Source organism: Mytilus galloprovincialis, chromosome 1 (genome assembly GCF_965363235.1).
Source record: "Mytilus galloprovincialis chromosome 1, xbMytGall1.hap1.1, whole genome shotgun sequence".
NCBI lineage: Eukaryota > Metazoa > Mollusca > Bivalvia > Mytilida > Mytilidae > Mytilus > Mytilus galloprovincialis.
The window spans coordinates 125,170,363-125,195,539 of record NC_134838.1 but is presented as its reverse complement, the minus strand read 5'-3'; the positions used below and the strand labels follow the sequence as shown (position 1 = coordinate 125,195,539).

The 25,177-nt window shown below is 33.2% G+C and overlaps 2 protein-coding genes across 2 annotated transcripts in view; one reads left to right on the top strand and one right to left on the bottom strand.

Annotated features, from left to right (window-relative positions):
* Positions 1–8,230, top strand: part of LOC143057257 (uncharacterized) — a 28,830-nt gene extending 20,600 nt beyond the window's left edge. Inside the window, exons 14-16 of the mRNA XM_076230531.1 lie at positions 646–814; positions 1,818–1,948; positions 5,190–8,230. Coding sequence (XP_076086646.1) covers positions 646–814; positions 1,818–1,948; positions 5,190–6,183 — 1,294 coding nt within the window. The 3' untranslated portion in view covers positions 6,184–8,230. The remainder of the gene's footprint in view (positions 1–645; positions 815–1,817; positions 1,949–5,189) is intronic.
* A 3,935-nt stretch (positions 8,231–12,165) lies between these two features.
* LOC143057271 (uncharacterized) lies at positions 12,166–24,920 on the bottom strand. Its single transcript, XM_076230553.1, has 3 exons — positions 24,702–24,920; positions 15,018–15,092; positions 12,166–14,064 (listed from the first exon to the last, which is right to left on the bottom strand). Exons 1-3 carry the CDS (start codon positions 24,762–24,764, stop codon positions 12,370–12,372), a joined length of 1,833 nt encoding a protein of 610 aa, XP_076086668.1. The 5' UTR covers positions 24,765–24,920; the 3' UTR covers positions 12,166–12,369.
* Positions 24,921–25,177: the final 257 nt, after the last annotated feature.

The following is a 25,177-nucleotide window of genomic DNA, read 5'->3' as shown; positions in this document are numbered from 1 at the left end:
CATCACTAGGATAAACAGAGGTGCAACAATTTAAATGTTTACTTTGCAATTTCCTTCCATCGAGACAATTTGAAATTTTCGTTTCTAATGGCTTCAATTCTTCACTCTCCTTTTTCTTTAGAAAACTAAAATCCAAACCACGAAAATTGATACCCACGAATTAAAGTACTTTCACAGTACTTGATTTATTTAAACTATAATAAATGTTTTAGTTGAATTTCATTTTAACATTATATACTTTAGGTTAGCCACATTTTGACCTTTTCACGCTTGAGTTTAAGGTGGTACCTAACACTACAGGGAGATAACTCTGTAAAGTCAGCTAAACGTTTTAATTACATTGTGTTGTAAAAGGAATATTAAGCTTCTCAATGATTAAAATTGGTGTTTGTCAAACTGCTATATAACCAGTGTAATTTTTCTGATAAAACGGTTGGTTCAAAATATTTAAAATTTTTATAGTTTTGTTAAAGGGTCAAATTTTATGAAGATTAAACGAGCCAAATTAATTTTAGTGAAAGTGTTGGGTACCACCTTAAATATCAGTTTGATAATATATGTTTAAATATAGTTATATTGTCATTTTATGATGAATTTATAATTGTAGATCATGTAGATATTGGATATTTGTGGGTTTTTTTTCAGGTCTGAGAAATCTGGAGATACATTATGTAATTCGCAGGATACCCTTTCTAATTCTATTGATAAAAGTCCTACGAGTGCAAGTATGTGTGGTAGACAGGACGAAGAAGATTCAGGGGATGAACAGGACCCTGTGGACACAAACGATAAGGAATATTATGATAGATTATTGGTAAATATACAAAATAAGGGGAAAGGAATTAAACTGTAAGTGACATATGAGCATTTTAGCATAACCTTTTTGAAACAGACCATAACTAATTTGGTATAAAAAAAAAAAAAAAAAAACAATGAATAGTTATTGTGTTATTAATGTCAACTGTGCATAAAGGTCATAAAAAGTAAGTTAGTTAGTATAATGTATTCTGTGTGTGTTTACTTGTTTTTGTGGTAATACCTTTCATTATTACATGAATTTCATTGTTACTTTTGTAGTTTTTTAAAATTTTTACTAATCTTCAAATATTGTAAATAACATTTTGTCTACCAAAGCAATGAAGGAACCAAAGCCTGTGTTATACAATGTATGTTGAATATAAATGCACAAGAAAATACATGTCTTAGGCCATCTTATCTATTCCACAACATAACACAATTAGTCTAGATCTTTAATATAATATACACATTTTGAGAGAGAAATGTAATTTATTTGTAATAAAGTTCATATAAATAAAGAAAATTGTGTAGAAATCTTATTATGACTGGTTTTTATTTAATGCAAAACATTTTATGCATGATTCGGTTTTTTTCAACTTTGATATATAAGGGGAGATAACTGAAATAACCTTAATACTGTTATTAAGGAATGTGTAAGGATTTAAACTTTTTGTTTTGCAGTGGAAAAAAAAAGAAAATAAAAACACATGACACCAATTTTTATTTTTAATTGCTGAAAGCAATTTCTAAGAGCTATCTTCCCATTAATTATCTTAAAATTCAATTATTTTGTTTTCTTTCTATTACACAAAATTGGTTTTTCTTTGTATAGTCCTAAGCAATCTGACAATTTTGCTGACCTGTACCTTGACAAAAAAGCTCCAGGAACCACAATTTTGATTTCCTTCTTGAAAAAAAACCAACTTGACATATACTTTTTTGGCAAATTATTGGTAAATTACTAATTTGAATTTAGACTCCTGATCTATATTTATTGTGATTTTGTGATACTTTTCCAGAATAACATTCAAGTACTGCTGCATCAGCAAGATTCAGAATCACCACTAGGAGACCAAACAGACACACTACAAAATGATACGCTACAACAAAGTATTATGTTAGGCCAGTACATCAACTCTATACAACACAGGTAAGGGCCACCACCGCAAACAAAATTTTGCGTCGTATAATGGTATCATGTCGTCTTTGATTCTTGGGGTTATGGTTCCAATAGTTAAGGAATAAAGGGCCAAAAAGGGTGCCCAAAATAAGCTTTTTTGTAGTTTTCAAAGAATAACTTGTGTTTAAATGGATGAATCTCTCTGAAAATATACCACAAGTTTCTATACCATTAAGGGATGGTTAGTAATGACTTTGGGGGGTTATGGCTCTAAATGTTTTGGAATTAGGGAAAAAAAAAAGGGAATCAGTTGCAAAAAAAGGGGGGAAACTAGGTTTTTTCTGCTCAATGGACAATTAAGACAATTTAAATGCAGTGTAAGGGAAGTAATTTAAAAACAGTTAACATACAATGTTTGCTATGTTCGGATTTACCTCCCTTACGCTACTTGTAAATAATGTATAAAGAAATGTTAGGTTTTGAAAAGTTTGAAGAAGAAACTTTAATTGCACAATATTGCGTAATAGATTTGTAAGATCTTGACATTTGTTTTGTGTCAGAAACTCATATTATGTCAAGAATTTGATCACAATCCAAATTCAGAGCTGTATCAAGCTTGAATGTTGTGTCCATACTTTCCCCATCTGTTCAGGGTTTCACCTCTGCGGTCATATAAATCTGTGCCCTGCGAAGCACGTGGTTGTTATAGATTTATAACCCTTTGACATGAACATAATATTCATAATTGATATTGTAAGTGCTCTTGAGCAAACATATTAATGGGGTGTTGAATGAATTTCGGTCAAAGGTTAACATCAAGCATATAATTTATCGGCTTAGGTTAAAATCGGTGCCTTTCAGAAATGTTGTTAGTCTATTTTTTATACGACCGCAAAAATTGAAAATATTTTGGTCGTATATTGGTATCACGTTGGCGTCGTCGTCGTCCGAAGACATTTGGTTTTCGCACTCTAACTTTAGTAAAAGTAAATAGAAATCTATGAAATTTAAACACAAGGTTTATGACCTTAAAAGGAAGGTTGGGATTGATTTTGGGGGTTTTGGTCCCAACAGTTTAGGAATTGGGCCCAAATAAGCATTTTTCTTGGTTTTCGCACACAATGACTTTAGTATAAGTAAACAGAAATCTATGAAATTTTAACATAAAGTTTATGACCACAAAAGGAAGGTTGGGATTGATTTTGGGAGTTTTAGTCCCAACAGTTTAGGAATAAGGGGCCAATAACAGGTCATTTTCGGTTATTGAATTGGGGATGTACGTCGGGCGGGCTGGCTGGCGGGCGGGCGTTGGCAATCATTTGTTGTCCATGCATTAACTCATGAACCGTTCAACCAAAGCTTTTAAAATTTTAATATGTTGTTACTGACAACTAAATGAAGGTCAAGTTCAATAATGGCGATTTTGTCTTTTACCGTTCAGGAGTTATGGTTCTTGAAAGATTGAAAAATGGAGTTTCCAGATGGTCCGTGCATTTACGCATGAACTGTTCTACCAAAGCTTCCCAAATTTTAATATGTTGTTACTGATGACAAAATGGAGGTCAAGTTCAAGAATGACGATTTTGACTTTTACGGTTCAGGAGTTATGGTTCTTGAAAGATTGAAAAATGGAGTTTCCAGTCGTTTCCGTGCATTTACGCATGAACTGTTCTACCAAAGCTTCACTAATTTTAATATGTTGTTACTGATGACAAAATAGAGGTCAAGTTCAATAATGACGATTTTGACTTTTACTGTTCAGGAGTTATGGTTCTTGAAAGATTGAAAAAAGGTGTTTCCAGTCTTGTCCGTGCAGTTTCTCGTGAACTATTCAACCAAAGCTTTTAAAATTTTTATATGTTGTTACTGATGACAAAATAGAGGTCAAGTTCAATAATGACGATTTTCACTTTCACCATTCATCAGTAATGGTTCTTGTGATATTTCCAGGACACAAATAAATGTTAATAAATCCGGTTTGCTGTCGTTGTGACAGCCTCTTGTTGGTTCTGTTTTCAAATTGGTCTACATTAAGGTCCAAAGGGTCCAAAATTACACTTAGCTTGATTTTAACAAAAATTGAATTCTTGGGGTTCTTTGATATGCTGAATCTAAACATATACATAGATTTTTGATTATGGTCCCAGTTTTCAAGTTGGTCCAAATCGCGGTCCAAAATTATTATATTAAGTACGGTATTGTGCAATAGCAAGAAATTTTCAATTACACAGTATTCTGCAATAGCAAGAAATTTTCAATTGCACAGTATTCTGCAGTAGCAAGAAATCTTCAATTGCACAGTATTGTGCAATAGCAAGAAATCTTCAATTGCACAGTATTGTGCGATAGAAAGACATTTTCAATTGCACAGTTTTGCTCAATAGCAAGAAATATTCAATTGCACAGTATTGTCCCGTTTTCAAATTGGTCTACATTAAGGTCCAAAGGGTAAAAAATTCAACTTTGTTTGATTTCAACAAAAATTGAATATATAGGGTTCTTCAATATGCTGAATCTAACCATGTACATGTATTTAGATTTTTAATATTTTGGCCCGGTTATCAAATTGGTCCACATTGAGGTCTAAAGGGTCTAAAATTGAACATTATTTGATTTCATCAAAAATTGAATTCTTGGGGTTCTATGATATGCTGAATCTAACCATGTATTTAGATTTTGGATATTGGACCATAATAGGTAAATGCCCAATTTTAAGTTTTTAAGTTTTAAGTTCTTAGACCACATTCATTCTGTGTCAGAAACCTATGTTGTGTCAACTATTTAATCACAATCCAAATTCAGAGCTGTATCAAGCTTAAATGTTGTGTCCATACTTGCCCCAACTGTTCAGGGTTCGAACTCTGCGGTGATATAAAGCTGCGCCCTGCAGAGCATCTGGTTTAGTCATGCTTATGGTCCTTGAAAATGAAAATAATATAAAAAAAAATTGTCATTGCAGGTATTCTCCTGCTAACAGTTTTTATTGAATTTTAATGAAACTCATATGAAAGATTAACATCAGAAATTTCTGGATGAATTTGAAAATAATTGCATTTTAAATATTTTTTTAAAATCATAAAACATCTGTGGGTATGAAACACCAAAACTGAATGAATTACAGATTACGTTTTGTTGTTTATACAAGCCTTCATTCGGTAATCAGGAATTGAATAGATCTGTTACACCTGTGTTGCTTTATAAAGTTAATAATGAAATCATCAACAGGAAAAAAAAAATCATAATAATAATTTTAATTTTTTTTATCTTATAGGTCTGGAAATGCAAGTCGAACACCGCTTGAGACAACATTTATACCAAAAATCAATTATATGTCCATGATGTTTGATTCAGACTCCGACTGTTCTATGGAAATAAATGCTATGGCCATGAAATACTTGAAGGACGAACAACTCACTCAGATGACAAAATTACAAACTAAAGCAAAATTAGGAGGTAACAACAACCATCAACGTGTAGCCATGTTACGCCATATTTTATCAGACGACAAAGAAGCTACGCCAAATGTTACTACCATGGGAATGTCCCCAAATGACATGACATTTGCAACAAGAAAATACATGGAGAAACATGGGCTGATAAATGGTGATTCACGGAATACAACTGCAGATAGTACTGAAAATGATAGTTACCAACTACAATTAAATTTTAGTACAATAACTGGTAGATCTGAATCTCCGGTACAGCTTACACAAGATGTTATACACAACACAGGCAATGACAGCTATAAAACACCCACACGACAAACTGTCAGCAGTCGACTTGTGGGTAGTCCTTTAATAGATAGTCAAAATGTCACAAACACTCCTTCAGGTAATCGCAACAGGACTGCTTCTGTAAATAGTGGAAATATAACTAATAAATCTAATAGTCCTTTTGTTAACAGTAAAACAAATAGTCCATTTGGAAATAGCCAAGCAAAATATTCTGTTCCAAATAGTCAAACAAATAGTCCCTTTATGAACAGTCAAAGTCCTTATAATAACAGTCATCAAAAGACTTCAGAAAAACTTGGAAGAATGAACTATCATTTTACTCCATCACCAGGGATGCAAGGTTCCCCTCACATGACCAAAGAAAGACCAAATATGTTGGATGACAGACAAGATGTATTTGATCATAGAGGTCCAGCTGAAAACCAAATGGACCACCATAGACAGGAAAACCAATATAAACATTTGTATACAGATGATGATGATAAAATATTAGATATTACAAGATTAAGAATGTTACCAAAATTATTATAGCAAAAATTTAATTAGGAAAAACAGCAAAAGGTTTTATTTAGATTTTGTATTAGTAAAAGGGCATATTTATTTATTTATTTTATTGTTTTATTTAGATGTAAAAATATCTTTTATTTTATCTGTGATATTAGTTCTGATATTAGAACTTGTAAATTTGTGACAAACACTTGTTCTGTACAGAAATTGCACTTTGATGGGTTTTTAAAAAGCCTTGTATCATATGACTTACCATGGAACTGTGATAGTATTGAGATTTAATCTTGTTTATGTATCATGTGTTTTAATTGTTTTTATTTATTTTACTAGTACAAATGTATCAAAGTAAAATAGCATTATAAAGTAATCTGATATGATAGCCAAAAACACACATTAACTGTTTCCTTCGGGTCATCTTAAAATTTTGTAAATTTTAGTTCTTTAAATTTAAAGAAAAGGTACAGAGTATAAAAATTGCAACAAATTCACTGATCCCAAGTGTTAGTCTCTTTTTTTTTACAACTGTTAAACTTGACCCCCCCCCCAAAAGAAACCTGTTTGCCACTTTAAGTTGACATTATTTATTTATAGTTTAATACAGGTAAACCACTAGTTTGGTAGCTCAGTCTTGTAGTTTAGTTTTATGCTAATTAAGAATTATAAAAAAACATTTAGTTCATATATAAATTAGTTTATTTTCAGTGAAATTGTATATGATCATTAGCCTGTAAACCATCCTCAATAATGATCCTTTAAACATACTATGCATTTTTTCCTCATAATTTATATATGACTTTATAGTAAACATTAGAATAAGAAGATGTGGTATGATTTTCAATGATACAACTATCCACAAGAGACTTAATTACATAGGAAGTAGCAACCATACAGCCATTCCAACAATGAGCAACCCATAAAAAAATCTGCTTGTATTAAATGGCCTAACATGACAGGATGAGGCTGGTGAATCATGTTTGCTTGCCCCAACCCTTGGAAAGTAGGATAATAGCATAACATAAGACTAGTGTTCACTGTATTGTCAAAACAAACTGATATTTACAGCATGTTTTTCACAGCAGGAAAATCTTTCAAATTGGAAACATTACTCCTCAAATACTGGTATTGAAATTTATGAAAAAAATAATTTTCTTGAAATAATATCTAAGTGTAATTTATTCAGTCTTTTTGATTGATTTAAAGTTGAAGCACAAAGGGCATACAAATATCATTATAATTTTGTGTGATTGAATGTAGGTGTCAGGGTATGTTTGCTGTTTTAAACTTGGTTACATAATTTTTTTTTTTAGATTTGTTTTTTTGCAATTTTTAGTGACAAATAATAAGTTTCATCAGATTGCATTTGATTACAAAACAAAACTAAAAATAATCTTTTGAGCACATACAAAATGAAATTTAAAAAATATTGTTAAAAAGCAGGAACAAATGCTGTACTAATTTTTCTCGCATTTGAGATTTAAGGGCATTATTTAACTCATCGACTAAAACTTCTCTGTCTACCTTAAATCAGAAGAACAACAAATTGAATGTGACCTTTTCAGGTTGTAGTTTTCCCATTGGTATGTCTAGAAAGAATTTATTTGTTTTGTGTTTGGTATATTTGAGTATTTCTTTAGTTTTTGAATGGCATAATTGAATTGTTGGATATTAATGTCACAAATTCTACTCCTACTTGCTATTTTATTAAAAAGGTACAAATCAATATTTGAGAAACAAAGACTTTTAATAAGTGAACAAGTACATTTGTTTTATTGATCAGTTTACAGCTGTTACCTCTCTATATTTTTTACCACCTGTTTAAGATAGAATCTACCTTTATTATATGTACTTTAACCTGCCGTATGATAGAAAGTTAGAGAACTCAGAAAGTTGATGTTTTACATGGCTGTATGTTTTGTAGTCTTTTAACCTGACGTATGTTAGAAAATTAGAGAAAGTTGATGTTTTACATGGCTGTATGTTAGAAAACTGATAATCTTATTATATGTCATATTGTTATATAATGCATTTTATTTATTTTAGAAATATAAAGCAGAATAAAATTTAAACTATTTATAGTACTTTTAATGAATATTCATGACATATAAATGATGTTATTCATGAATGGTAGATGTGGTGTAAACTAGACAGCAACCAAACAACACACAAAAAATCATACATCCATGGTCAGCAATAGACAAGTCTATACAACATGTACAATTTATCAATATTAGAATGTTGGTTTTTGTAGTTCTACAGTGAGTATGTTCAGATTTATTTACTGTGCCGATTCGATTGGTTTTTATTGATTCACAATGTCTTTTGGCAGAAAGTTTTTCCCAAAGTTGTAGTTTGAATGCATCTCTTTAAACTTGGTATTGGTGAAAAATATTAGCACATTGCTTTAATTTAAAGGTAATGTTATTAAAAGCAGTTGATACAAAATATTCATAACTTCCAATACAGTAAATTGAATTTATTTTTTCATGTTTTATAAGAGCAGTGATACACTTGAACACCCAGTTTTTCAGAATTGTCAATTTATAAAAAGTTTGAATTGGAAGATGAAAACTTCCAACATAATTACAATTTATATAGGGTAGTTGTAACCATTGTTTTATTGAGCAATGTATAATCACTTTGTTTGGTAACAAAATGCTGGTATGCTGGTTTTGTTATTAAAATACTTTTTCTCTGGTATCACAAATATCAAAGGGAGATAATTTTATAGTGATGTTAGGGTAAACAATACAGTTTCTGGCAAGTAAACTGTTAATGCAATATTATCATTTGTAAAGACAGATGACTTGTAATAGAGACATCATTTTGTGAGTAACTTTAGTCTAAACTAGTGTTTCTTAAAACTAGGTGTTCAATTGTTCAACTGTCCTCATGAAGCAGTAAATAGAATCACTGGGACTGGATGGTTAAAATATAATGTATTACACTGTACTTGCTTCATACAAACTGGGAAAATTATGAGCCTAATGGCATGGAGAAAGGACTAAGCCTATTGTATAAGCACAGAAAAAAGTAGATTTTGGAAGAAGAAATACAGGAATTAGTAACACCAAGAAAATCGGACCATGTATCAGCATGAAACTCATATAATTTATCGTACAAAATAAGAATGCACATTTATAAAGGTTAAAAGCTACCAAGAGGGCAAAATTTTTAAACATTTATCAGCTTCTTTAGTAAGTAAAAACTCTAGCCTGTCAGTCTTGTGCATTTGTTAATTGTCGGTTCATTTGTATGTTAAAGAGTTTAGTGTGGCTTCCATAAGCTGAACTACATACAATGTAGTATACATAATTTTTAAGGTGTCAGCTGAAGCTCGCCCAAGTGTTTTAGGTTTTCACACTGTGTTAAAGAACCATTGGTGTCCTTAGTTGTTTTCTGCTCTTTGGTCAGGTTGTCTCAAACACATCCTCTGTTTCCATTTTATATTTTTATATCCGTATTTGATTTATTGGTGTATATTACTAAAGCAATATATTGACAATCAAGGAAACTTATTTGACAGGAAATATAGGTGTGGAAGCACTTACTCAGTGGATTTTCAAAATTATTGACATTTCAAAGCAACAACTCCTGGAAAAAATAATCAATTGCTGGTGATTTTCAAGCTCACCTTACATATTTCTGACGTAAACTGTTGACATAGTTTTTGTCTCAGAAAGCTCAACATAGGTAGTGATCTGGGGGCAGCATTAGGCAACATCTTAAAAGCTTTTTATTTAAGAAGATTGAAGACCTTGATGCTTCATACTTTGTATATAGATGCCTCATGTTACAAAGTTTCTGTCTGACACATGACCTTTGTCCTTGACCTCATTTTCATGGTTCAGGCACTACTTGAAACAAGTTTTTTGTAATCTAAATTTTCTTATTATGAGTAATGAGTAATAGGATAACTATATTTGTTAACTGTACCTTGCACATGCACGTCAGTTTTCACTTGACCTCATTTCATTGATCAGTGAACAAGCTTAAGTTTTCGTGGTCATGTCCATATCTCATATATATTTATTTTTTTTTTTAATAATTATTCAGTTTATTGCACTATTGGTTGTTAACAAATACCCTAAAAGGTACAACTATCCCAGATAGGTTTATCCCTGTGTGTGAATTATCAAATGAACCAGGGGATTCACAAGATAAACTTAAATCTCATATATAATAAGCAATAGATCTAGTACATTTGGTGAATAGAAGGATTGCGAGATGTAAATGTCCAACTGGCATCTGACCTTGACCTCATTTTCCTTGTTCAGTGGTCAAAGTTGAGTTTTGGTATTTTTTTCTAGTTCTATATGCAATGGATGAACTATATCTTGTGTATGGAAATATTTTATGATGTACTTGTCAAGTCTCTCAGGTTTTATTTGACCTTGACCTCATTTTCACGGTTCATTGCTCAGTGATAAGTTAATGTTTCGGTCTTGTTTTTCTTAAACTGTAGGCAATAGGTTAACTTTATTTGTTGGATGGAAGGATTGTAAGCTGTAGATGTCTGCCTCTCTTGGTTCACTAGACCTTGACCTCATTTTCATGGTTCATTGGTCAGTGTTACTGTATAGTATTTGGTTTAATATTGTTTCTAAGACACTAAAAGCAATAGGTCAACAATTTTTGTGTATTGAATGATTGTAAAGTGTGCATGTATTTCTGTTTAATGAATATGACCTTGACCTCATTTTCTTAGATCATGTTAAGTTTGTGTAACAGTTGTAGTAAAGCTTTATATTTATAACAATCAACTGAATATCAATGCTTAGTAAAGTGAGGAGAAAAGATAACTTGGACCTTGGAGCCAGGTGAGCAAAAAAAAATGCAGAACAAAATTTAATTCTAGCCCCACGCCCATAAAAATCAAATGGTAGCTCCCTTTTATAAATGCAAGACAAAACAATATTGGAGAACCCCCCCCCCCCCGTTTTTTTTTAGTATTTTAATACCCTAATAAAAATCAATCCCAGCCTCTATGTGATATGGAAGCTTGTAGCTCAATTTCAGAGAGAGCCATACTCTAACACAAATTATTGTCTGTAAACTAGAATAAACTGTTTGTTATTTTGATGATGTAAATGTTGAAATTAAAATAGCAATACTTTAATATGCAAGTTCTGCAAATATTCAAGTCAATGAACCATGACGGTGCAGGGCTTTACTATCTCCCTTTAAAAGAGATGTGCCAATCTAATAAAACAATTACCTGAACACCAAATACCACTGAAATCTCACAAGTCGCAGTAGCAGATCCAGAACTTTTCCTAAGGGGGGGATCCGCTCCAGTCATGCTTCAATGATTCCTTATATTTTCAACCAAATCCCCCCCCCCCCCCCCTTTTGGATCTGCCTATGAGTAATTCCCTTAGACCTATGAAATAAACCTAAACACAAACATTTACTCGTAAACTATGTTAAAGTTTCAAAGTTAATGAATTATAATGAGGGTGTAGGTTTATATAATCTTCATGGAAATAATACTGGCAACTTACCAAATATCATTGACCTAACATTAGTGGTTCCCCATAAACTGACCCAATCACAAACTAATACATGAAAATTAAGCAAAAGTTTCAGAGTCAATAGAACACGATTAATGGGGCAAGGCCAAATAATCTCAATGGAAATGAGATATATGCCAATGCTAATACAACTGCATTACAAATATCTTGCACTTACCACTCATGGTTCCCAATTAAACTATTACATGTAAAATATTACATTTTGTACATGTAAAATATAAAGCCAAGTTTCTAAGTCAATAGACCATGACTAAAGAGGAGGGGCCAAACAATCTCCATGGTAATGAGAAGTGCCAATACTTATATAACTGCATACCAAACATCATTGACCTACCACTAGTGGTTCACCATAAACTAGATCTAATCATAAAATAATACACTACTGAAGCTGGAAACAGCATATCCATGTCTTGCTTTAAGGCCCTGGCGAAGCAAGTCATATTAAAATGGCAATTAAATACACAATATACATAAATTAGTTATCACAAATATTTTATATAATATGTAAGAACCACAGTGATTTATTTAATAAATCAGACGAAACTTTTTCTTGTACGTAATTACACAAAAATACATACATAAAATTAAATCTAGAACAACTGCATATGAAAGCACTGAAAAATGACTAATTGTTTTGAACTAAATGATTCCTCTTTTGGGATTTGCCCATCCTGGGATTTCAATCATCTAAGAGAACATATGGCAAAATATGTAATGGTTCATCTGAATATGATAAATTTGTAAATAATTGTGTCCAGTCATACCACTCGCCATTTGAATCAAGATTTCCATTCACACTAGTCCATTGTTCATTATGCAGTTTATCAATTATGTCCTCAGAAACAATGCCTCGATCTGGAATATCATAATCACTGTCTTCGTGTAACACATTATCATAATCAACCGGTGGGAGATTACTTTGAATTTCTTCTAATGAAGGAGGTTTAATGCATTTAGATTCTTGATCAGTTTGTTCACGTGATCGGACTTCATCTGACCGATACACAATATCTCCACCTGAACTATCTATAACATCAACACTAGATTCACCTTTTCCACTCTCCAGAGATTCACTATGGTCATCACATCTAAAAGGAGTCATGTCCACCGCTGAACTTGGTGTTACAGATGTTTGTAGAAATTTTTGGACAAGGTCGGACTTAGCCTGACTTAAATTTGCATGGGTTCTACTTGGTGTGGACATATCAAGTAAAGACTGTTCTAAAAGCCTCTTTTTATTACGTTTTGGTCTTGCACCAGGTGGCAGTGCTGATTCTGGGACGTCACTTTCCTTCACAATTTGATTAGTTTCTATTTGTTTTATTATATCACTGCCAACAGATGCACTCCCACTTCTGGCTTGAAGTTCAGCAATTATTTGTGCAGTTGTTTTCACTTTTGGAGTTTTGTTAGACTTGTCCATTGAAAAGTCAGTATTTACAGACAGACTTACATTTTTCCTTGAAGGAAAACTTTTATTTAAACTAGCTTCCGATGGACTTCGTGATAATGAGCCATTTGTTTTTTGCGTATTGCTATTTGAACTGGATTTTACAGCACCATTCATTTTTGAATAATCCACACAATTGTCAATTTTTGCTGTTTTGTTCAGTGACTCGTCTGCATATTCCTTTCGTGCACGTTTCCTGTTTGCAATATTTGTTCTAGACAATTTTTCATCAATATTTCTGTTTTTTGCTTTTCCGTTGAGTTCTGGGGAATGTTTAGAACGACGTGGAAGTTTTTCACTACAAGCACTTGATAAACTTTCTTGAGACATATTTCTAGTCAATCTACATGAGTTTTCAATTCGAGTTGAACTCGGTGGGCGGAGAGGAGTATCTACTGGAGTTGATGGCCTACTGCAAGAAGACACAGGAGACACGGCTGGTGATCTTGAATCAGTTGAAAATGTCATTTTTGGAGAAATTGCGAACTTTGGTGTACTATGTAATCTTGGTGAAGATGTTGGTGTGGATCTCAAACTTGGAGAGAGAGTTTGTTTAAAATATTGAGGCATACTTGGAGTGTTTGGTTTGCTCTTAATGGCTGGAGTATTTGGTTTGACTTTTTGTTGCAGCGTTGGTGTATTTGGCTTTGACGAAGGAAGTGATGGTGTGTTTGGTTTGCTTCCTGGCAGTCTTTTAACCTGACTAGACTTTACATAGGCTGGTGATAATGATCCCAATGAAGGACTTTGTAAACTGGCAACATTTGGATGAACAAGGCGTTCACCATTATCCCCATTTACAATGGGATTGTCAGAATTGATCAAATGTTGCCAATTTTTCACTAACTTTTTAGCTCTTTTAGCTAATTGTTCATTTTTTGTTTTCTTCCTCAATTCATTTACGTATCTCCCAATTCGTGTTTGCTGAAATGGAAAAAAATAAAATAAAGTAATAAAGATGTATTAAAATATCACCTCCATTCTTAAGTTAATGTGGAATAATTTTACTTGCATTTAAACTCAAGAAATTCACGACTACTTTAATATAAATAATTAAGTGGTCAATCTCTTTTTTCTCTCATTGTAGAGATCTAAATGTTCCTAGTTCCTGTGTTCAAAAATCTTCAGCAATCATAATTTTGATTTGGCATCTGGTATATGAACCTTTCTCAAACTAGTATTTATAGAGGTTTTGACTTAAATATTGTATTTTGTATTCACATTTTTTGTTCTAACAATGGTTATTAATTGGCTTTTCAATAGTTTTAATTGTACTATTTGTACAATTCAGGTCTTCGATTCATATTCAGGTTATACAAGTTCAACTTTTTTCCTTTTCCAAATACATTAAGGGAGTTACCATTTGATTTTTATAGGGTGGGGGGATAGGATGAAATTTGAAAAAAAAGGCAGGATGACAATTGTTGTAAAAAAGTCAGGATAAGCTAAGGAAAAAAAAAAGGCAGGACCGAATAGACTGAAAATAAAAAGGCAGGACAGAGATTACAACTAAAAAAAAGGCAGGACACAATTTTTCATCCTAGCCCCCCCCCCCCCCATAAAAATCAAATGGTAGCTCCCTAAGATTGAACATCTTTACACATTTTTAGTGTATAGTATGTCATGGTGATCTTGTGTAAAAGCAAATAAGTGTCAGCTCAGTCAGTATGCTGTACCATACATGTTAAACACATTTCTTTGAAGAAAAAAAAAAGCAAATTAACTCAAAATAAAATTGGTAAGATGTGTCTGCGTAGCACTATGCCACTTTAAAATCAAAAATTAATATCTGCAGATGGACATCAGCCAATCAATCTGACAATCTTGATTTGTGTTCATATAATGAGAGGAAGTGAATGTTTGTAAACGACTCTTACCTCCAATGCTTCTCTAGACATAGGATATTTCTCCAATAAGGAGATAACAGCCACCACTGCTGCCATGTCAACAACCTGAGGAAACAAAGGAAACTTTTTATACAGAGATATAATCCACTTTTGAAAACATATGGCCTATAACATTTTAACTTTATTGAGTCTGTCCTAGGTTACGGGGAGGGTTGGCACCTTTGAAATAGTTTATCCCCGACACTTTTTGTATGTGTCTGTCCCAAGTCAGGAACCAGTAACTCAGTTGTTGTTTGTTGCTGTTTTACAAGTATGTTTTTCATTTAATATTTGTACATGCACAATAAACAGCTGCGCCATGAGTTCATGTACGCCCTTCGCATATCCATAGAAGAAGCTTATTTTCAATTAAATGGGCCCTCCAAGGAGTATAGTACAAATAGGACATAAATAAAACAATAACAAAAAGAAACCAGATGCTCCGCAGGGCACAGCTTTATAAGACTGCAGAGTTCAAACCCTGAACAGTTGGGGCAATTATGGACAAAACATTCAAGCTTGATACAGCTCTGATTTAGAATAGTGATTAAATAGTTGACACGGCAAAGGTTTCTCACACAGAATGAATGTGGTATAATGAACTTAAAAAAATGTTTTATTCCTTTTGAGCAATACACTTTGCTGTTGAATATAAATCCCCCCCAAAAAATATTTGAAGAAAAATTCTTTTTAATCTGAAATGAGAAAAATTTTACCCCCACCCAATTATTTTTCCCCTCCCCCTTTTTCATATTCCAAAAAATATCTCAATTCAAGTTTCTAATTGAGTTGGCAATAATAACTTCTCATGTAAATGCATCATAAAATATTAAAATATAAAATCAAAGCGCTGTAAGCGCTGAAGGCAGTTAACCAAAAACCAAGTTCTCAAACATGTAGGGGTAGGCAGAGGATTTTTGGGAAAAAAATTAGTTGCTTATATAGGGAATCACTGAAGCGTGACTGGAGCGGGTCCCCTCTTAGGATGGTCAGTGGGCCCCCACTTATGAAAATTTCTGGATCCGCTACTGGGGGTAGGGTGACCCTAGGGACTTCCCCTACATTTCATTTTATTTGTTATATTGTCCCATACATGAATATATATGGTTTAGGGGGGGGGGATCTCATTGGTTTCTAAGTTCTCAAACAGGAGGGGTAGGGTGACCCCAGGGACTCCCCCTATATTTCATTTAATTAGTTATATTGGCCCATACATGAATATATATTGTTTCGGGGTGGGGATCTTGACCGTTTCCAAGTTCTTAAACAGGAGGGTTGGGGTGACCACAGGGACTTCCCCTATATTTCATTTGATTTGTTATATTGTCCCATACATGAGTATATATGGTTTAGGGGTGAGGATCTTGACCATTTCCAAGTTCTCAAACAGGAGGGTGTACAGTGACCCCAGGGACGCCCCCTATCTTTCATTTGAACTGTTATATTGTCCCGTACATGAATATATATGGTTAAGGGTTGGGGATCTCAACGGGTTTCAAATTCTCAAACAGGAGGGGTGGGGTGACCCAAGGGACTCCCTCTATATTTAATCTGATTTGTTATATTGTCCCATACATGAATATATATGGTTTAAGGTTGGGGATCTCGACCATTTTTAAATTCTAAAACAGGAGGGTTGGGGTGACCCCCAGCGACTCTTCCTATATTTCATTTGATTTTTCATATTGTCACAAACATGAATATATATGGTTAAAGGGTGTGGATCTCGACCGTTTCCAAGTTCTCAAACAGGAGGGTGGGGTAACTCTTTGGACTCCCCCTATATTTCATTATATTGTCCTATACTTGAATATATGCAGGGGCAGATTCAGTCGGGGGGGGGGGGGGCCGTGCACCCCCCATAAATTTGCAAAGCATGGGTTGTTCTCAGCTAAAAGAATATTCCGATAATTTTACCTCAATATTTTTTTAGCCTCGCTCTGCTCGGAGAAAATTTAAGTTAGCACCCCTCCTAACCTAAAATCCTGGATCTGCTCCTCATATGGTTTAGGGGTGGGAGCTCGACCGTTTCCAAGTTATTAAACAGGAGGGGGTGGAGTGGCCCAAATGATGCCACCTATATATCATATGATTTACTTACATTCAGGTATATATAATATAGTTGCATTATTTGTGAAAATAAAGAAACTTTCAGCTACTTTAATTGACCCTTCAAAACTGAGATAAAAAAAAATAATCCTTTGAAATTGCAGAACTATGTTTACACTTTAAAAGCATCTCACATGCATTATCATCATTTATCACTGATAAAGAAAATTTAGACTGTGACCATGAACATGTATATTGTTAGATATACTGTTCCCAGCTGTCACGTTGTATTGGATTTTTAAATTAAAATTTGTCAAAAAGAATTTTGAGTTTCTGCATAAAATATTTTTTTGCTTTTTCTTTCTTTTATATATATCTTTTGATTTACAATTCTAGTGTTTATATTCATTTACCATGCATAGATGTATTTTTTTCACCTGCGTAATTCATCGCCAAACCCGAAATTACCCTTATCCGCTTCCGGGATCGGATCCGATATTGTAAAATTTTGTCTTCACGGCCGCCATTGTTATGTTTTTACAATGTTGTTTTTGTCAATCAGATACGATTTTACTCGAATTTATACAATATTTGTCGGCTATTTTCTGTATAAAGCTAGCGATTGAACAAAACGAACATCGCTGTCATGAATAATAATGATAAAAATAAGTTTTTAGCTCGTTTAATTGGAGACTTTGGTGAACATGGTGAAAAGGTAATGGTTTGCCAAGTTAACTCTTATTTTCTTTCAAGTGGAAGGTGACTACGTCGGGCGTAGCTAGAAACCAACTATCCTAGGCGAAATTCCGCTTGCAAAAGTGGAAGGTCGCGGATCTCGGACCACTGCTAATTTGCACACCTGCCTCCAAATTGAAAAGATACGAACATTTCTTTTTCTAATTTGAAATTGCCGCCAACAGCATGAACAGTTGAACTTATTATATAATAGACTACTGACGTAGTTGTACTACGTATTGATGACAAACAATATTCCTACGACTTTTGCCATTTGGGAAATCTAAACTACTTGTCTTAAGAGATTTTCGGCGATTAAATATTTCATACAATTGTTCTTTGACATCTTGGCCGAAAGTACAAGTCATAATGAACTACACAAGGGTTCTTAATAAGCACTACTTCCTATGTGTAACTTTAAAACTTTTGGATAAATCGACGATCATTTAAGGTTTTTCTGATCATATTTTTTGTAATCCAGAATAAAAAGTATTAAAAAAGTGTTCAATTAGTTATATATAACATAGTAGCGAGCTAGATAATAACAATGGCAAGTATTTCAGCATTTATTGGGAAGAACACAAATCTAGGGTGCTCGCATAATGCAGCTTAACTGCATAATGACATACAGTCATGGTTAAAATTAATATTAATTAACAGTAACTTTTAACAATAAATTTACTAATACACATCTCAAGACAATCATTTCTTAATACATAATTTTCAAGCAGTGTAAGGGAGCTAAACAAGCAATCAAACATACATTTTGTATATGTAACAGTGTTTCTTAAAATTTTAATTGGTTTACCTCCCCTTCACTGCTTTTAAATTGTCTGAATTAACCAGAAAAAACCTTGTTTTCCCCCTTTTTTGCACCTAATTAATTAATGATTTGACCCATAACCATCCCTTTGTAGTATGGAAACTTGTGGTATTATTTCAGAGAGATTTATACACTTAAAAACAAGTAATTGACTGATAACTACAAAAATGCTTATTTAGGCCCCTTTTTTGGCCCCCCTGAAGCAAGAACCCAAAAGCTAAATTCCAGCCTTTCCTATTTAGTATGATACCTTGTAGTATAATTTCAGAGAGATCCATACACTTAAACACAAGTTATTGTCTGTAAAATAGAAAAATGCTTCTTTTTGGCCCTTTTTTCTTAATGTTCAGAGATATTAACTCAAAATTAATTCCAAGCCTTCCCTTCGTTATATGGAACATTGTGGTACAATGTCAGAGAGATCCATACTCTTAAACACAAGTTATCGTCTCTAAACTAGAAAAAAGCTTGATTTTGGCCCCTAAATACTGCATGAATTGAGCAATTACCCCCAAACTCAATCCTAGCCTTCCTTTTGTGATATAGAACCTTGTGGTACAATATCAGAGAGATCCATAAACATACACACAAGTTATTGTCCAGAAACAACAAAAATGCTTTTTTTGGGCAACTTTTTGGCGGTATAATTTAAGAGCAATTGAAATACTTATAAACAAGTTATTATCCTGAAAGTAGGAAAATGCTTGTTTTGGCCCCTTTTGATATTAATAATTCAAAGTTTCATGAGAACTGCTGAAAGCATTTTAGAGTTATTGTAGGAAAACTGGAAAATCCTCTTTTTTAATGATAAAACCCCACAACTCGGAAACATTAAATCAAAAATTTATAAAAAACAAAAGGGAGCTCACATCATTAGATATATATAAACAATTCACTAAAGTTTTATGCAAATTAGTTAAAGCATTTTGGAGTTTATGTCTGACATGTTGATGACGGACGGACAACGATATACCATTTACATTATACGTCCACCAAACAGGCCTATAAAAATATTGATGGCCGTTAACTTTCTTGTTGGAATTATTTTTCTTTTGTCATTTTGGTGATTTTTGTAGCAGACTGCAGTATGGGTTTTGCTAATTATCAAAGGCCATTTTGTCTTTTGAGCAAAGTTGTCTCAAAAGTAAGTATACAGCATATTTTTATATCAATACATGCATCCACATTCAAAATATCTGGTGTACTTGCTCCTGGTTGGGATTTGACCTAAACCGAATTCATGTTGTTTTATTCAAGCCACAACTAGACAATAGGAGCTCGAGGACTATGAACAAATGCTACATAAAAATGAGCAAATATCGAACGCATTCAGCCTTCTTTATATTTAGAAGGATTCTGTTACTATTATGGTATTAATGAATGGGTGTTTTTATAATGGCCCTGTTATATGTCCAAGGTCTGTAATAATGGTCGAGGAAGTCTGTAATGGCCCGAGGCAACGCCGAGGGCTATTACAGGAATCCGAGGCCATTATTACTGACCGAGGACATATAACAGGGCCATTATAAAAACACCCATTTCTTAATACATTTATTAACCAACTGAACAAAAGTGTATGTGTTGCTGCTAACTTGATGTACTGTCTTACTCTTTTAACGATAGTTTAGTTTGAACAAAATAATTTGTACTTCACCATTATAAAGCTTTAAATATACCAAATATCCAAGATATTAAGTTGAAAGAGATATGTGTTAAAAAACAGGATGAACAGTGATCCCTTTATATGGTTCTTTAATGTTGGTTGCTGGTTACTAAATTAAATAAAATACAAAAAGGTATTATACTCTTTACAACTTAGACAAACTGGGCATTAATACAGGGCCATTACAGAAAAACAGGGCCGTTACAGAAAAACAGGGCCATTACAGAAAAAAACAGGGCCATTACAGAAAAACAAGGCCATTACAGAAAATATGTAATTTTTTATAAACAGTCACTTTTGGCAATAATGCACTTAGTTGGTTAATAATTTCTTGTAATACACTTGGAGGGTTTGATGATGAAATCACAAGTCGTCTCGAAGACGTGTTTGCAGTAATGCCCGAAGCCGAGAAGGTGTTGCTAAGCAGAAACAACAAATATCTTCATTTTCTGTCTCTACTCAATTATGATGCCTTTTGAACTTTTCGTATACAGTACTTAATGGATCTAATATCACAAGCATGGATTTAATTTGTTCTTTAATATGGTAATATTCTTTTTAAAAAATCACCCAAGTCTTAATAATATTAAAATGATTGATGTATATTAGTTTTTGGTGGGGTTCGTGTTGTTTATTCTTTAGTTTTCTATGTTGTGTCATGTGTACTATTGTTTTTCTGTTTGTCTTTTTCATTTTTAGCCATGGCGTTGTCAGTTTGTTTTAGATTTATGAGTTTGACTGTCCCTTTGGTATCTTTCGTCCCTCTTTTAAGGAGTTAACTTTTATTAAGAAATTAACCCTTTCGCCGACGAGTCCCGGTTTACCGGGATTCACGCTTCAGACAGCTGACGATGAGTCCCGTTTTACCGGGATTGGAATACCTCTTTTATATTTCCCGCTCAAAATAGTGCAAACATGAGTTATCTTTCTTTGATGAATATCCGGATGAAAGTGTAAACATGGCGCTTCCGTTTGTTGAAAACCGTGTCAAAATCAGACGAAATTTACAGAATTAACGAGAATTTGAAATGAGGGAACATTTTTTTTGAAAGAATATGGAAGAATTGAAGCCAAACTAGTATACTTTTTTGACATAAAATGTCGTTTTATATACAAAACACTTGGAATGGACATCGTTCAGTGTGAGAAATTTGTACAGCCTCATAAAATTTTTCAAAATGTTGCCATTTTGGGTTAAAAAATTACGATTTGGGGTCTTAGAGCAGAATTTTGAGAATTTCACCTAGTTAATGCCGAAAATTTGAAAATTTGAATATTTTATGAAGAAAAAATTATCAAAACATGAACAAAACTGTGAACATGGTGTTAGTGAATGAAATAAACACACAAATAACTATAAAAAAGTTTTTATTGACATTTATTATGAAGGTCTCCCACTTGAGTAAAAGTAGCCAGGGAAGCCATCGTCTCAGAGTAGCTTCTGTCTGGGCAGCAATCGGTGAAAGGGTTAAAAGGGAATTGCTTTAATTTTCTTTTTTGTTTTTTTTTAAATATTGTATTGTCGAAGTTTTTCTTTCCTTTTCTGTGTTCTGGATTTTTCTACAGGGTTATGAAAAATGAGATCATTTCTTTCCAGGTAATGAAGATTTTATTTGGTGTCTTTTCAATATGATAATTGGAGTTAATATCAACAATTATTAATTAACTACACTGTTATTGGACTTAATATGATGAAAACTGCCTATGCAATATAATGTGTAAACTAGGCCAATACAGATTTTTTTCTGTATTGGCCGAGTTATTCTATATTGGCCGAGTTGACACAAGTGCAGGAATTCGGAACGTCTCTAGATTTTACATCGAAAGTCACGATAAACACAAACTGAAAGTAAACAGTTGTTTTGAAGACGCAGTTGTCATTTTTTTAATAGTGATCTTAAACATGCTGAAAATGTCAGTATGGCATACATTTCAGGCGAAAGACGGTCACATTCATTTAAAAGGTATTTTGAAAGCAGACGATAGAACTATTTCAGGTTTGGGGAACGAGTAGATTATCACAAAGTTCATTTCTTGACGACCTCATAATTTCACGATTGTACAAATCGATTTTAAATTAGTTTCTGCATAACACATGCAATGGCAGTACCTTTCCAATTACTATTTATGTGTTGTAACACTTTATAGTGACTGAAAAGGGTAGAAAAATTCATCAGATGAGAAAATGCTGAAGACACCTGGAAACGGCACCAGATCATTATGTATTGCATCTAATACAAAGAAACAAACTGAGATTTGGATAGTTCCACTTCAAGGTAAAAATATTTATCTCTTGAAATGATATTAAGAAAATATTGTAACACTGTAGTTAATTAATAAAGATATTATTACGTGTATTTCTGTATTGGCCTTGTTATTGGTCCTCAGCCAGCTGTATTGGCCTTCGGCTTCGCCTCAGGCCAATACAGCAAGCCTCGGACCAATAACAAGGCCAATACAGAAATACTTACGTAATAATATCATAGTACTTGAGTAATGACGATATCTATCATGTGTACCACTATCTTAGCTAGAACTGGGTATTCCTCTATAAAAGTAACAACTACTCAATTAGTTATTCTTCACCCTAGTTGACATTCCCAATTATAGTTATATGCTTATTTTATCTTTCAATTTCCTCTTCAAATGTATAAAGTTATGAATTGAAGAGAATTTTATATTTGCAATTCTCCAAAAAAGAAATGAAGTTGGATGCAGTCTGCACCAAAAACTTTTTCAACTACTAGTCCGAAGACCAATATTCTGACATTTTTCTTATTGGTCAAAACAAAGTTTTGCAAAAACTTACTAGTCCGATTGAAATTTTACTAGTCTTGGACATCGGACTAGTAGCTAAACGTGCAGACTGTGGATGATACTTTTTTTTTTATTTCATTTATTTTAGTTGCTCTCAATAATTGTACTTCATTCTTACATGTACATAAAATTCAATCTGTTCATGATTTTATATCTCTGCTCATTGAGCTAGTGTGAAGAAACCAGAAAAATTCAACAGATATTTTTTTTAAGAGAGGTTTATTATTATCGTTCTTCTTTAAGTTATAAATGTAAAGACTTGTTATTTTCTTTCTTAATCTTCTTTTGAATAGCCCCACTTGGTACAGTGTATCATCTCTTTTTAAGATTCATGTATCTAAGCTGCAAAACCTATAGCAAACTTTCTCAGTCTTTTTTGTTGATTGTTTTTGCTTTCCATTGACCATGAATCTAATCAATTTAATTTAGGGTTTGTTTTTAATTATATTTTGTACACCACTGCCCTCGGTTGCGGAGTAGACCTGTAGCCAGGAGTTTCCAAAGGGGTGTTATTTTGACTCACGAACTCAACTTTAACAGTCACAATTCAAACAGAATGTTGACTTTAGGGAGCTACCATTTGATTTTTATGGGGGGGGGGGCTAGGATGGGAAAAAAAATGCAGGACCGAACAGAGTGAAAAATAAAAAGGCAGGACAGAGATTACAGCTAAAAAAATGCAGGACAAAATTTTTCATCCTAACCCCCCCCCCCGCCCATAAAAATCAAATGGTAGCTCCCTTAACAGTGCTTATTTGTTTTCAAGTGAACCCCCTCCGACTATGGGTATGGGGAGTGTCAGGGGACATCAATTATTATTAATTCCACCCATGTGTACCCAAACCAGATCCCGCAATTCACTGGATGTTTTTTGCGGTTTTTAATAAAAAAAAGATAAGATCTTTTGTTGATTCACGACATTTTTAGCTTTCTATGAAGTGTGGGTTTTGCTCATGTCAAAGACAGTGATCAATATTGATGATGGGAACATCAAGTCATCAGGAGAGTTACCTAATCAGCAATCAGACATCATAAATATCTTTGTATAATGAATTTTAACAGTTTTACTTGCAATGTAAATCTCATCTACCAAAAATAGCAATCAGAAACAAAAGGTTAACTTGGTTGATGAATTATGAACGCCATGCACAGGTAACATACTAAAAGTTCTTTGTTTGATTAAATGTCATTTATAAATGAATGGATCACATTAGTTTCAGCAAAAAAAAATCTTATAAAACATTTAAATGTGAAAAAAAATAAGTCCTTGAACAGTATACAACTACTTTCAGTAAACTTATTTCACAACAGGAATGAGATACGAGTGAACTATAATCAATATTTGCACAGATCAAATTAATTAATTTGCTTGATATGTAATTTTTTAAATAAAAATATTTTCATATGGAGGATTCCGTTATATAAACCATAAACAATTTTTATTTTTACTTATGAAAAGTCACGCATGTATGTTTCGCCTATCATCGGTAAATAGTTTGTTTCAAGCTGATCGAACACAACATGGGAGCCATGCACAACTTCACCATGGGACAATTTTATATTTCAATTTTCCCTGTTAATTTCTTACATTATTTTCCTCATCAAGGCCCTTCAGCAACTTCTCCTTTAATTCGTGCGGACTGCACTGCATTGGGACGCCAAAAAGCCCCCAATTTAAAGGATTTCAGCCAGCTGAACGACTGATGTTGTCCGTCCAGTATGGCGGACTTCCATACATTGCAATTGTACGGATATCTATAGCGCACTGGCATCTGGGAAGTCTCTCTCCAGTGTCGTGACGTAAAGTGACGAACGACTGGACTGAGCAGTGCGCGATTGTAGACCACGTGGTTACGATAATACGATATCAATGACGTAGAACTTCCCTTCTAAATCTACACCAACATATCATTTGCATTAATTATTCAGTAAAATGAGACTTTATTGTTTAATATTTATTAAGAGTTTGGTCAATTATAGAAAATAGTAGAAGTAGAAGAAGAAAATGAGGACCGACGAGCGGACTATTTTTTGTCTGATTCAGTCACACAAATATTTGCCAAA